Source organism: Lithobates pipiens, unplaced genomic scaffold, assembly GCF_037356315.1.
Source record: "Lithobates pipiens isolate NorthernLeopardFrog02 unplaced genomic scaffold, aLitPip1_a1.2 Scaffold_22, whole genome shotgun sequence".
Classification (NCBI taxonomy): domain Eukaryota; kingdom Metazoa; phylum Chordata; class Amphibia; order Anura; family Ranidae; genus Lithobates; species Lithobates pipiens.
Window position 1 is genome coordinate 315,350,282 of NW_027507784.1, and position 13,894 is coordinate 315,364,175.

The 13,894-nt window shown below is 43.9% G+C and overlaps 1 protein-coding gene across 1 annotated transcript in view; it reads right to left on the reverse strand.

Moving 5' to 3' along the window:
• Positions 1–13,894, reverse strand: part of TEKT4 (tektin 4) — a 111,754-nt gene that overhangs the window by 50,263 nt on the left and 47,597 nt on the right. The window contains exon 4 of the mRNA XM_077449410.1: positions 2,762–2,984. Coding sequence (XP_077305536.1) covers positions 2,762–2,984 — 223 coding nt within the window. The remainder of the gene's footprint in view (positions 1–2,761; positions 2,985–13,894) is intronic.

A 13,894-nucleotide genomic window follows, 5' to 3' on the forward strand; every position in this document is an offset into this window, starting at 1 on the left:
AATCTACAAACATAACTTATTCCACTGTATCAGGCTGCTGGAACGTTTGTCTCATCGACTTTTGTAGACTTTTGCTGGACAGTCTGAGGTGGGGTGGGATCACCGTTTGTTATGTGTGTCTTTTTCCCATTGCATGCCTCCTAGGTGTGCATTTCAACATGTTGAAAAGATGTTTTTTAAACACAGATTTACAGTGGCTTTCACGAATCAGAAAAACCATCATCTCATACATATATAATAAAAACAAAGCCATATACAACACTCGAATTACCACCGGCTTTCCTTCATAGTTATCCCCCAGCCCCCCTCCCCAACCCTCCCCCCCACTTTGAACACGCGCTGTTTGCCCCAGCTACCTCGATCATGGTTGGCTGGTTGGGAGATCATGGTCGCCATTAAGATCAAAAAAAAAAAAAGTAGAGGAGTAGTGCACCCACAGAAAAATCCACCAAAGGGGGTGCAAAGGTGGAAAGCCCCCCCCCCCCCCCACAACCACAAACCAAACTAGCAGATTCTGAGTCTATCCTTCGGCAACCCCACTCAAGGGGTAACCCATATCACTCAGCCAGGGGTTCCATAATGCCCTAAATTTCTTTAAATTATTTTGCTTTATGAACATCGCTCGTTCACACCAAATTGTGGAATTAATTGCATTTGCCCATGCTTCCAATACAGGAAGGTTTTTAGCTTGCCAATTTATTGCTATTAACCGCCTAGCCTGGTACAGGCACCTTAGTATAGACGTCCTTGTTAGGGAATGAATTCTACCCTCCTCTAGAATCCCCAATAAGCAAATCTTGGCTTCTGGTTTCAAAGTAGTCTTAAAAGTCCTGTTTATTCGCTGTACAATTTCTATCCAATACCTGTACAATTTTGGGCATTTCCACACCATATGAAGAAGGTCACCTGGTGCCCCACATCTGGGGCAACCATCCCTGGGTTTCCTACCCATTTTCCACATCTTATGGGGGGTATAATATGCTCTATGTATAAGAAACAAGTGAGACATTCGCTGTGATGGAGATATAGAAACCAAACTTCCCTGTTCAAGTGTCTCGTCCCATTGCTTCTGGGTTATCGGCCCTATATCCCCTACCCATCCACGCCTGCTCTTATCGGGTCCCTCCCCCTTCAAGGTTTTATCCCTAAGTTTTATGTAAAGCCTAGAAATCTGGCCCTTTACCTGCCTTCGATCAATAAGGCCCTGGAACAAGGAAGTTTCAGTCCTTTCAATAACTAGTGACCCATACTGTGCTAGAATTCCATGCCTCAATTGCAGATATTTATAAAACGTCTTGTTGGATATACTAAATTCTTGCCTAAGGTCTTCAAAGGATTTAATAAGATTCCCTTCATATAATTGCACTAGCCTACTAATCCCCTGCCTCTCCCATTCCAAAGATCTATCTATGCTGCTTAATTCAGCCAGATTTCTATTGTACCATAAAGGGGTATAATTGGTCACTCCCACATAACCCATAAGTTGCTTTACTGTCCGCCACACCTTCCTCACTAGTGCATTAGTAGGGCACCTATGAGCAAACGAGTCGGCTTCCAGAACTTCAACCAATGATTTATGCGGTGCATTGTCAGTCATCAATTTATGATTTGGGCACCCTCCACTTTGAAGCCCAGCCCCAGCTAAATGCTGGAGTTGAGCTGACAAAAAATATGATCTCAAATGTGGTATCGCCATTCCTCCCCTCTCGACTGGGAGCTGCAACGTCTGTAGCCTAATCCGAGCTTGCCCCTTCTTCCAAACTAGATCGCGAAATAGCGATTCCAATTTCTTGAACCACTTTTGGTTGATCCAAATTGGAGAATTGTGCAAGATATATAAAATTTGTGGCTGCCAGATCATTTTAATTAAGTTGCAGCGCCCCGCCGCGGAGAGACGGAGACAACACCAGTTGTTAACCTTCTGTTTCAATTTTGTCAACAGTGGTACCAGATTCTCCTTGACATACTGATTTACTTCTCCAGTGATCCAGACACCCAGGTACTTCAGCTTAGACACCACCTCTAGACACATAATTGTAGGTGGAGATAAATCCCCAGGTCTGGTCAACGGCAGGAGTGCTGATTTATTCCAATTGATTACCAGACCCGACTGTTGCCCAAACTCCCCCATCATCTGCACCACATTATTCAAGGTAGAGTTCATATCCCCGATAAAGAACAGAACATCGTCCGCAAACAAAGCGATTTTATCTTCCCGTGCATTTCCATTGTTAATTGAGTCACCTATTTCTGTCTGTCTGATCATCTCTTGGAAAGGTGATTAATATTGTGGCCACGGTACCTTGTTAGCGAACCATTGGGATGTTATGTGTTTATGCTTATGATAATGTGTAATGTACTTTTTGTATCCGGGGTGGTGGACTGGGTGTCAAATGGTCTTGATACCTACATTTGTATAAGTGACTAGTTGGTTAATTAGTTCATGTTAATTAGATTGATGTTTATGTTGGCTGTTCCCTAGCTATGTTATTTATCTTACTATTTGCATAACGTGATCAAGCTCTTTTTGTGTGGTATATAAATTCTACGTGAGTTTACAATAAAGAGTTCCAGTTTGCATCTAAGCTAGTGTTGTATAGTTTTGGATGATCAGCTATATTATTTGGTTCCTAAGTCCAGACTGGAGGAAGCTATATCTCTTAACAGAGGCACCCAAGCTGGGTGCTGGACGTTTCTGTGACAGGAACAAACATAATTCCCTTTGTGTTTGACATCTATTTCTTAAAAAATGTGGACTTACCTTCTTTAAGTGGTCCTCCATCTTTCTCTTGGCATCTTCCACTTCTTCACAGCGCTTGGCAAAGGCGCTGTTGACATTGTCGCACTGAGATCGTAGGTCCTCGGAGACGTCTTGGAGGATATTGTCAATAAGAGAGCGAAGATTTATTGAAGCCATTCTCTCTCTTTCTGCATGGTATATGTTGTCGTGGCTGTACTGGGCCCAGGATTCAGGAGTGGAAGTGCTTTAATAAGAAAAAATAAATTACACATCTCAGCAAGAGTAAATAACACAAAATATTTATAAAACGTGATAAAGCAAATAGCCCCCAAGAACATCACAGTGCAAACCCAACAATGTGCACTAAACCATGGCAACCAATGAGATTTCAGCTACGGCTGACTGCAGTCAGAACAAAGAAAGATGTTATGGAGGAGGAGATGCCCACCTCCTGTGTATTTCCTCCTAAAAGGAGATGCAATGGTCAGAGGGTGATGATGCTGTGTCAGTACCTGGTTTACCTGCTGGTGGCACTGTGCTTCCCAGAGGGGAAGTTTGTAGTCCCAATGTCCACCAGCTGGTATCTCCCAGCATCCATCAGATCCCAGTAATTAGCTCCACCTGGTGCAGGCTGCTGGGAGGGTATTTAGTCCCTCTTCTGCTGTTAAACCTTGCTCCAGTGTTTTGCTTGCTGCCAGATACTGCTAGTCATTATCTGGTTCCTGCTCTTTGGTTATGCTCTCTGTCTAGAATCTGCTGTCTTGTTCCTGATCCCAGTTTTGACCCCCCCCCTGCCTTCACACAACACACAGGGACAGAACGGGGGCTGTCAACCAGCTGGAGCTCCCTCCCCTGTCACTATTTTTCTCCTGGTGTCAGAAAAACTTGTCGGAAGTGATTAATGCAGAGATAGCAGAGGAATGAAGCAGCAGACAGAAATGACATTAAGTGTTCCTCATTGAGACAAGTAAACACTATAGAGCAGGGATATGCAATTAGCGGACCTCCAGCTGTTGCAGAACTACAAGTCCCATGAGGCATAGCAAGACTCTGACAGCCGCAAGCATGACAGAGGCAGAGGCATGATGGGACTTGTAGTTTTGCAACAGCTGGAGGTCTGCTAATTGCATATTCCTGCTATAGAGGAATATGATTTGTTCATATTTCATGTCGGAGGTTTACAACCACTTTAAATACTGGCACTGGCCAGACAGGAAGGAGCAAGGACAGCAGTTTGAGCAGTCATAAAAGAAATTAAAGCTGAACTATAGGCAGATATATAAGACAAAAATGAAAATAATCCATAATTATAAAAAAATATAATTGTATAAAAAAAAAAGTTATTTCTACATAATAAATGTAGCGGGGTCTCTTTAAGGACTATAAAACTACTGTTCCCAGAACCCCGCTGGTTCCCAGGATGTTTGGAGTTATGCCCCAGAGACTCATGGGGGAGGGCATATAAGGAGGGGGAGAGGCCCAGTTCGCTCTTTTTTGGACACCCCCCCCTCTCCTAGCGAGAGGAGGTCTGTGCTGAACTGCTGGAGGCACAAGGCCTGAAGCCTGGGCCTTGTGCTCTTTTCCAAAGAGCCCTCTGCCAGCCTAGCTGCACCATAGAGACATTTTCTCATCCTTGCTGCAGTACACCAGAAGGATTGAAGACTCGGAGGTCGGTGGATTCCTGTTCCTAGACGAATCGGTGGAGGAAACGGACTTGGACTTGTCCGGGTGGTGAGAGCTGTTTAAAGACAGATACTTTATCTTTATTATTCGTTTGGATTACAAAGTTGTTCTTCAAGTGCACCACCGAAAGATTGCTAGCGAATATTGTTTCACTGGACTTCCATCTAGATCAGTCAGGCCTGACTGCATAGGTAGATAGTGCTGGGTGTTAGTTTACCCATGCGGGGAAGTAGCTAAAAAAGGGCAGCGCTAGAGTTGCATAGCAATACTTTATTATGCTGATTACTCTGTTTATCTTTATTACTGGTTACTGCAGGGACCTGCTTATGTGTTGCAAACCAAATGTTCGATTCATGTTATTCCTTTTATAAAAACAACAAGTAAAGTCAGATATATACTTTCAAAGATTGTCTATGAGCTTGAGTTATCCACCCACACACACACACATATTTAGAGTATAAGCGATTTAATGTGTATTGCTAGATACTAACTGTGCCAGAGTGGGTAGAGCAGATTGCCGGGGGGGTTGGCGGAGCTGTGCTCAGGGCCCAAACCAAACTTGCGGCCCTCTTTAATGCAAGAAGTGCAGGTACCCGAATGTGACTTGGTATTGACCTCCTGCTCATACTGGGACAGGGAGAAGCAGTACAAGGAACCAGTTAGTCCACCATGGATCCCCTTTCAGTGGTGTGTTTAGAGCCACCGTACAAATGAGGCCCTTTGATATTGTCTAAAATAAGACCTACCCCAGGTATTCTGTAATACAGGACAATGATCAATAAAACATGTGTAACACTCTGCATTGTTACTGATTGCAGATTATAAAATTGCCACAAGATGGCAGAGCTTTGCAGTTTAGTGAAAACTAATACAGCCATGCTAAGAATGCTGGAACTTATATGCTGCTGGCAGGACCTTTCCTTTCAGATCAGCTGGAAGGGAACTACAAATCCCATGTAAGTGAGCAACAGGGGTGGGAGAATATAAAAACAAAAGCCCGGGAACATGAGGGGGAGGAGAGGAAAGACCGGGAAAGAGACAGGAGGTCTGAGAGAGTGAAGGTTGATCCAGGACACTACATACCAGAACAGATTGTGCCAGAGAGCGGAGAAGAGGATTTCCACATTGCTGCTCATACTGAGAAACAGGATAGTCAATCCTGCAGATAGACAGATTGGTCATGGCCATTGGCACCACTACATCTGCGGGAGGATATTGAGAAAGGGGGGCCCCCCAGCAGCAAGGCCATAGTTTCATACTGCTACCATAAAGGACTGGGTGAGAGGGTTCTCAGCCCATAGTACACCTCTACATGCTACAAGCTCACTTGTTATGACTCCCAGTTACTCGAGTACAAGATTTTCACAACACAGACTGCCATATAGTGACACGGGCTCTGTAGCCCAATCATTGCTGGGGTGTAGCTCTGTTGCCTAATCATTGTTGTGGCCTATCCATACTAGCCATCCATTGAAGTACTGCATGCAGGATATCATTCCTAATGCCCTCTGTTGCCTGATTAGGCTGGGACTATGAATGTACTGTATATTATCTCAGGCCTATTCCATTCAAGCAAGTTCTACAAGTTCTACAATAAAAGGGACACCTTACTGCTAAATTCTGCCCTTACTTTTCTTCAATTTGAACCACTTTTTGCAACTTCCTCACATCTGTAAAGTGACTTTCCAACTTACCACCTTTATTAACCACTTGACCTCTGGAAGATTCACCCCCCCCCCCCCCCCCCCCTTCATGACCAGGCCATTTTTTGTGATACAGCACTGCATTATTTTAACTGATAATTGCACAGTCATGCAACACTGTACCTAAATAAATTTATATATTTTTTCCCTACAAATAGAGCTTTCTTTCGATGGTATTTTATCACCTCTGCATTTTTTATTTTTTGCACAATAAATAAAAAGAAAACGACAATTTAAAAAAAAAAATGTAATTCAATTTCAATTTCAATTTTCATCAATTTAGGCCAATATGTATTCTGCTACATATTTCTGGTTAAAAAAAAAATCAAATAGGCGTATATTAATTGGTTTGCACAAAAATTATAGCGTCCATAAAGTATAGGATATATACTGAATTTTTTTTTTGTTTTATACTAGCAATGGTGGCAATCAGTGACTTATAGTGGGACTGCGATATTGCGACAGACAATCTGACATTGACACTTTGTGGAAACCAGGGACACTAATAGAGTGATCAGTGCTAAAAATATACACTGTCACTGTACTAAAGACACTGGTTGGAAAGGGGTTAAACGTGAAAGGCAATCAAAGGGTTAAACATGTGCCTAAACAAGAAGAAGAGAGGGACCACCGACCTAGTGTATTACCTTAATAATATTTATTGAAAAGTAACAAGCAACAAATGTTATACTCACAAAGAAGGACATAAATAGGCATATCATAAAAAGCAAGACTTCCGGGTGTACTGCGATGAACCAGTGTGGGAGGAATGGATAACGTTCATTAATTCATTGATTCATCTCCAGGTAAATGGACACTGGTAGACCAAAGGTCTTTAGACAGGAAGTGATCCCCATATTAGTGGTCATCAACCCTGTCCTCAGGACCCACTAGCAGGCCAGGTTTTATGTATTACCTTGGGGAGATACAGACTAGAATACTGCAATCACTGAGCAGCAAATGATATCAAACCTGGCTTGTTAGTGGGTCCCGAGGACAGGGTTGATGACCACTGCCCTATATAACCCCTCCCATACAGGAAGTATGTCCTTTTTTTTTACCAGTGTCTGCAAGGTGGATGGCACGGTTGTTTGAGCTTTCTGAGCTAAAGCTAAAGTCCCACAAACAGTTCTTAAATGAATCAAGGGTTTGACCGATTGGATCCATTTGACACAGGCTTTATATGCTTAGATAAATGGTACCCGAGCCTTGCAAACAAGACTCAAGATCCTGCAAGGCTTTGCCTGTAATGCGATCTTTGGGCGCTAGACACTGCAAAGTGGAATACTGGACACCACAGCGCTAAGCATTCCTGCAGGGTTCTGTACAGGTCCAAGGGAGTGGACCATAACATGAAAAGGGTACCCAGTCCTTGAAGGTCCTCAAGTGACAGGAACCCGCCGTGATGGGTGAAGTTTGGGCTCTTCGTTTCTAAGCTGCCCTGCACCTGGGAGGGTAAGAAAAACCCCTTTATTTACTTATTGTAGGGTGTGGTGTCCCAGTGATTGTAACAATAAGTCAAGCTAGCTAGAGGCTGAACACCTGTGTGCGGTGACCATACGGGGGAGTTTTGGGCTAGCTGTGGGTGTTTGCAAAGTGTACCTTTTTTCCTGTGTCTCTGTGTTTTTTACCTGCATGATGGCGCACAACGCTGCATCATTTTACCATGGTTTGCCATGGAGCACGTGCGTTCGCAAGAGTGCCGCTGGGCTCAGCAGTTTGTTTATTTGGCTTTGCCGCACAGGCGCTATACATTTATCTGGGCGTACAAAGACTCGTGTCATACGCGAATACAGCCACGCCCGTTCACCGGGACCGCGCACGTGCCTGAACCAGCAGGCTCTGAACCAGGCATTTGCAGAGGTTAATTTCTCCTTACCCGGGTCACGTGAGTCACCAGGTGTTGCTTGGCGGGCTAAAGGTGCTTAGCAGGATTGCTGCATAGGGGCTTGGTGAGCCCTAATAAAGGGTCTCCCTTCTGAGGTGTTTTAATACTACACCCACTCTCTTTTTGTGGCTAGTAAATGTCTTCAAAAAAGAGGAGCGGGTCTAACACTACAGGGAAGGGCACACCTATGTCATCAGTAGTTCCTGATGAACCTACTCATAACCCTAGTGTTGTATCCCCTAAAGGACCAGATTTTTCCGGGCAATCTAAGCCGCTGTCTGGTATTGTGTCTAGAGTCAACGCTGCTGCTTCAGCCTTTATCACCAAGGATGAATTGTCCTTGGCCCTTGCCGGGTTAGAGCATTGAATTGGTGGCATGATTGCCTCCATCCCACAGGGTGGCAAGAAGCGTGACAGATCCCCCTCCCCGAAGTCTCCTAGTCTGGAGCAGGAATGGGTTGATGGGGAAGTGCTAAAAGCTCAGGATTTTGTGGATGGCCTGGCAGATGAGTCTGCTTCTGAGCAATCTGGACAAGAAGATATCCAGTTGATATCTGCCTCTCAATCACAGAGGCTTTTGTTCCTGACTCTTACCGAAATGGTTCGTTCCGCCTTTAAGTTGCCTCTTGCAGAGATTACTAAGCCCCCCTGGTCCTCTTTGGGATCCCTGAGGCCTCTTCAGAACACACAGGCTTTCTCCTTACACCCTCTGTTAATACAGGTGGTGTATGCTGATTGGGAACATCATGACCTAAGAGGTTTTCCCTTTTATATCCCATGGATAAAAAGTTTGTTAAGAAGTGGAGCATGCCAGCCGAAGATGCAGCAGTCTCTTCCTTGAACAAGAACTTAACTTGTCAGGTGGATAATGCACAGGGCTTGAAAGACCTTGTTGACACAAAATTGGAGTCATTATTAAAAGCTTCCTTTTCTTTAGCCAGTTCAGCTTTTCAGCCAGCTGTTGTCTGCCAGTCCGTAAAGGATCAGATCAGACGGCCTGACAGGCCTAATAGGGAGGATGATCTGCCTGAAAATAAGGCAGATATTCCCCGAGCGCTGCGTTTTGCTGCTGATGCCTTAAAGGATCCAATACAGCAAGTTTTTCATTTGGCTCTCTTGTCTGTACATTTATTTGTCTAGATCTGTGGAGATCCGAAGATCAGACTCTTTTTTTTTTTTTGTTTTACCAAAGGGACCCAAGAAGGGGCAGGCAGCTTCCAAAGCTTCCATTGCCAATTGGGTCCGTCAATTGGTCATTCAGGCCTATGGTCTGAAACGTAAGCCTCCTCCCTTTAGAGCAGTGATTCTCAACTAGGGTTCCTCAAGAGGTTGCTTGGGGTTCCTTCAGCATTGGGCCATTTCTGCCTCTCGGATAAGTTACCACTGACACCATTGATCTTTTTAGCTATCTGTAAGGAGGTAATTCTTCCCAATGACCACAAGTGTAAGGACCATTCTTCCCTCTGACCATCACACTAATTTATCATGAGTTGTAGTTTTCTAATTTTTAGCAGGGGTTCCCCAAGACTGGAGAACTTTTTCAAGGATTCCTCTGTGTTTAAAAGGTTGAGAAAGGCTGCTTTAGGGTGAGAGCTCATTCTACCAGGGGTGTAGGAACCTCCTGGGCTTTTCTTTCTCAGGTATCTGTGGCTCAGATTTGTAAGGCTGCTACCTGGTCTTCGGTGCATAAGCTTACAAGCTTATAAACTTATCAAGTTGATGTTCAAGCAGCCGAGGATTGGGGCTACAATGTACTGCATAAGGTCTGATGGCTATTGTTTGGCAGGGTGTCTCCCTCCCCTCAAGGCTATTGCTCTGGGACATCCCAGCAGGTAATGAATATTAGCCTATCTCTGTCCCATGATGTATGAAAAAAAAAATAGGTATTTTTTCATCATACTTACCTGTAACATCATGGGACACAAAGGATCCCTCCCTTCTATTTGAGGATTCAGTGCTTGCTACAAAACGAAAGTACTTCCTGTATGGGAGGGGTTATATTGGGGATCACTTCCTGTCTAAAGACCATTGGTCTACCAGTGTCCATTCACCTGGAGATGAAGTATAACTCAGCAGGTAATAAATATTAGCCTAACTCTGTCTCCCATGATGTACTCAAAGAAAAGGATTTTACAGGTAAGCATGATGAAATAAATCCTATTTTTTGCAGTATATATAAGGATACTCATTGTCCTGAGGGGGCAACAAGGCCTATCGGTGCTGGTGAAGAGTCGATATGGGCTAGCCTTCAAGCATACCACTTAAGTGCAGGGGAGCATCTTTTGGAATATATTCATTTTTTAAATGCGTGCCTAGCCAGTGTTTTTGTGTACTGTGTGTGGTGTTTTTATTACGGAATGTGCTTTACAAGGAAAGAAAATCCATCACATTCCCTCTGTCAGGATGAAGCTCTGTCGACAAAGAGTCAGCGGAACAGAACGTTCTGTCCAATATTCTCTAATGATAATGGATATCCTCCATTCTTAGTAGCATTATTTACAACTACACGTAGTATATTTTCGTTAAATGGATAGTAGTTTATATTTTTGAGTATGACCACATTTTGAGTTATTAGTGCAAGGCTTACCTTAACCACTTGACCTCCTGAAGATATACCCCACTTCATGGCCATGCCATTTTTTTGCCATATGGCACTGCCTTGCTTTAACTGACAATTGCGCTGTCATACTAGTAATGGTGGTGATTAGCAACTTATAGCAGGACTGCAATATTGCGCCAGACAATCGGACACTAACCAACACTTTTGACACTTTGCGAGAACCATTGACACTAATACATTCATCAGTGCTAAAAATATGCACTGTCACTGTACTAATGACACTGGCTGGGAAGGGGTTAAACATCTAGATTGATCAAAGAGTTAAATGTGTGCCTAGCTAGTGTTTTTGTGTACTTTGCGTGGTGCTTTCACTAAGGGATGTGCTGGATTTTATTACAATATTATATTAAAACCCATCTCTTCCCTCCTGTTAGAATGGAGCTCTGCTTTGTTTACACAGGCAGAGATCCGTCCAGCCTCTCTCCTTGATAATTGGCGGGTGCTGGCGGACATCCATTGGCTGGCAACCGCTGATTGGCTTCTGCTGTGACAAACCACAGCAGAAGTGGCACGCCGGTGGGTGTCCCCTACACGGAAATGCAGAGTCACGGTTATATACGTGATTCTGCACAGAATGGCTGCCCTGTAGCAGTAAATGTGCTATAAGGCAGTTGTTAAATTGTTAAAGGGGAACTCCACTTGCTGTGTTATCACCTCTGGGGAAGTGTCATCTTTTTATCAAACAAAGGGATTACACCTCCAATGTAAAGAGCTCCATCAAGCTGGCAGAAGAGTTTTCCCACATTTAGTGATCGGTTCTATATGGGACAGCGTGAGTCCTGCCGCTAATTACTGAGAGCCCACTAGCAAGCTAGCCTAACATCCTTTGTACTCTCCTTTTATGCTCGCTTGGGGAAAATACTCTATAAGTAGGAGAGCTAGGATAATACTCTGAGTCCAGCAGGCCAATTGGGTCTCTTTAGTGTGGCACTGTTAGCCCTTGTACACACGGTCGGAGATTCTGACGGAATGTTTCCTATCGGACCGTTTTGTCGGATATTCCGACTGTGTGTGGTCTGCATCGGACTGTTTCCGTCGGAATATCCGACGGACCAAGTTTTCCAACTTGCCGGTAAAATTTTCCAACAAAATGCTCCTATCGGACATACTCCAATCATATGTAGCCTACTCCGACGGACAAAGTGCTCAGATCAAATTCCTAGACCAAATCTATTGGCTACTAGCCTGAACGTAGTCCCGTCGTAACGAAATAACGTCATCACGTTATGTACAATTGGATTTTCCGACAACTTAGTCTGAACGTGTGTATGCAACATCACTTCCGGACCTCTTCCGGAATTAATCCGTCGGAATTACTCCGACGGATTTGGTTGACGGAATCTCCGACTGTGTGTGCAAGGGCTTATAAGCTTGATTGCTTACTTTGTTGCTTGTGACTCTCTTTGTGTACAATCATATGTTGATTTTGTGCTGATATTACTGCCTTAATCTTATATAAACCAAATATTTTCTTCAGGTGTGTTTATTCTTTGTGTGATATCCCAGGTGACATTTGGTTAGTTTTACAGTGATGTCAGCAAGGGTCGTGCCTCGCTCAAGGCTCAAGAAGTGAACAGGGGTCCCATTACACTCAGCGACTCCTGATGGTTTAGCGCTACACATGCAAATCTACGTTGTAGTTTGAACCAGGTCTGTTGCTATGAGACAACCCTGATTATGTGCTACCAAGGCTCAAGGTCCTAAAATGTTTTAAGTACCCAGACCTGTCACTATACAAACTAGAGAAACTGATTGGCTCATGAATGGAGGATACATGATGGAATCTCAGGAGAAGTTTGGTTGCCATGGTAATGGTGATGTCTGCCCGGAGCTATCAAGTCAAGGCTGCGTCATTCCTATGCTGGGAATCCATTTTCTAAAGAAAAGTAAGTTTTAGCAAAACTAAATTACATTTTATTTTATAGCAAAAGTCTTTTTACTGTCCTTGGAAGTATTTATGATAACGTGATCCGCCTAAACAGCAGATGTTACCAGGCATATGGAAGATTTGGGATAATTAGTTTTGTAATAACATAACTGTGTGCGATGACTTAAAAAAAGATTTACAGTATACTTTCCCCTTTTTTGACTTACTTACTTTGTCTGAGTCTAATGTCGTGTACACACGACCTGACTTTTCGATGGACTAGGTCCGACAAAATGAATCCGCCGGACAATTCGATCTTGTGTGGGCTTCATCGGACCTTTGCTGTCTAAAAATCAGACGGACTTTAGTTTTAAAACATGTTTCAAATCTTTCTGATGGACTCGAGTTCGGTCAAAAAATCCTTTTGTCTGTATGCTAGTCCGACGGACGTAAACCGAAGCTAGGGCAGCTATTGGCTACTGGCTATGAACTTCCATATTCTAGTCTGGTTGTACGTCATCACGTTCGAATCTGTTGGACTTTGGAGTGCTTGGCATTACTCTTCAGTCCGAAAGATGCTGCCCTGCCAGCCATTATAGGGGACACATCACTGACCACCAATGTCAGGGGGCCCTATTATACTGATAACCAACATAAGGAGGCAATTCTGCTTTGAACACCGATCTAACGGGCCCTTCTCCACTGATCACCAATGTAAGGGGGCCCTTCTCTGATGATAACCAATATAAGGGGGGAAACTTTCCCTTTAGCACTAATGTAATGAGGCCTTACTCCACTGACTACCAATGTAAAAAGGGCCATTTTCCACTGAATTTCAATGTAAATAGGCCATTGTAACAGGGGTTCTTTTCCTCCGACCACCAATGTAAGGGGCCTTTTCCACTTATCACAAATCTAAACCCTTGTACACACAGTCGGAGATTCCAATGGAATGTGTCCGATCGGACCGTTTTGCCGGATATTTCGACTGTGTGTGGTCTCCATCGGACTGTTTCCGACGGACCAAGTTTTCCAACTTGTTGGTAAAATTTTCCGACAAAATGCTCTGATTGGACATACTCCGATCATGTGTAGAGAATTCCGATCGGACAAAGTGCCACGCGTGCTCAGATCAAATTCCTACACCAAAGCTATTGGCTACTATCGTGAACGTAGTCCCGTCGTAACGAAATAAGTCATCACGTCGGATTTTCCGACAACTTTGTCCGACCGTGTGTATGCAACAGTTTCGGACAAAATCCGTCGGACAAAAAACGACGGATTTGGTTGTCGGAATCTCCGACTGTGTGTACAAGGGCTAAGAGGGCTTTTCTCCATCAATAACTGATATAATGGGGCAATTATCATTTGACCACCAATATAAGGGGCCCTT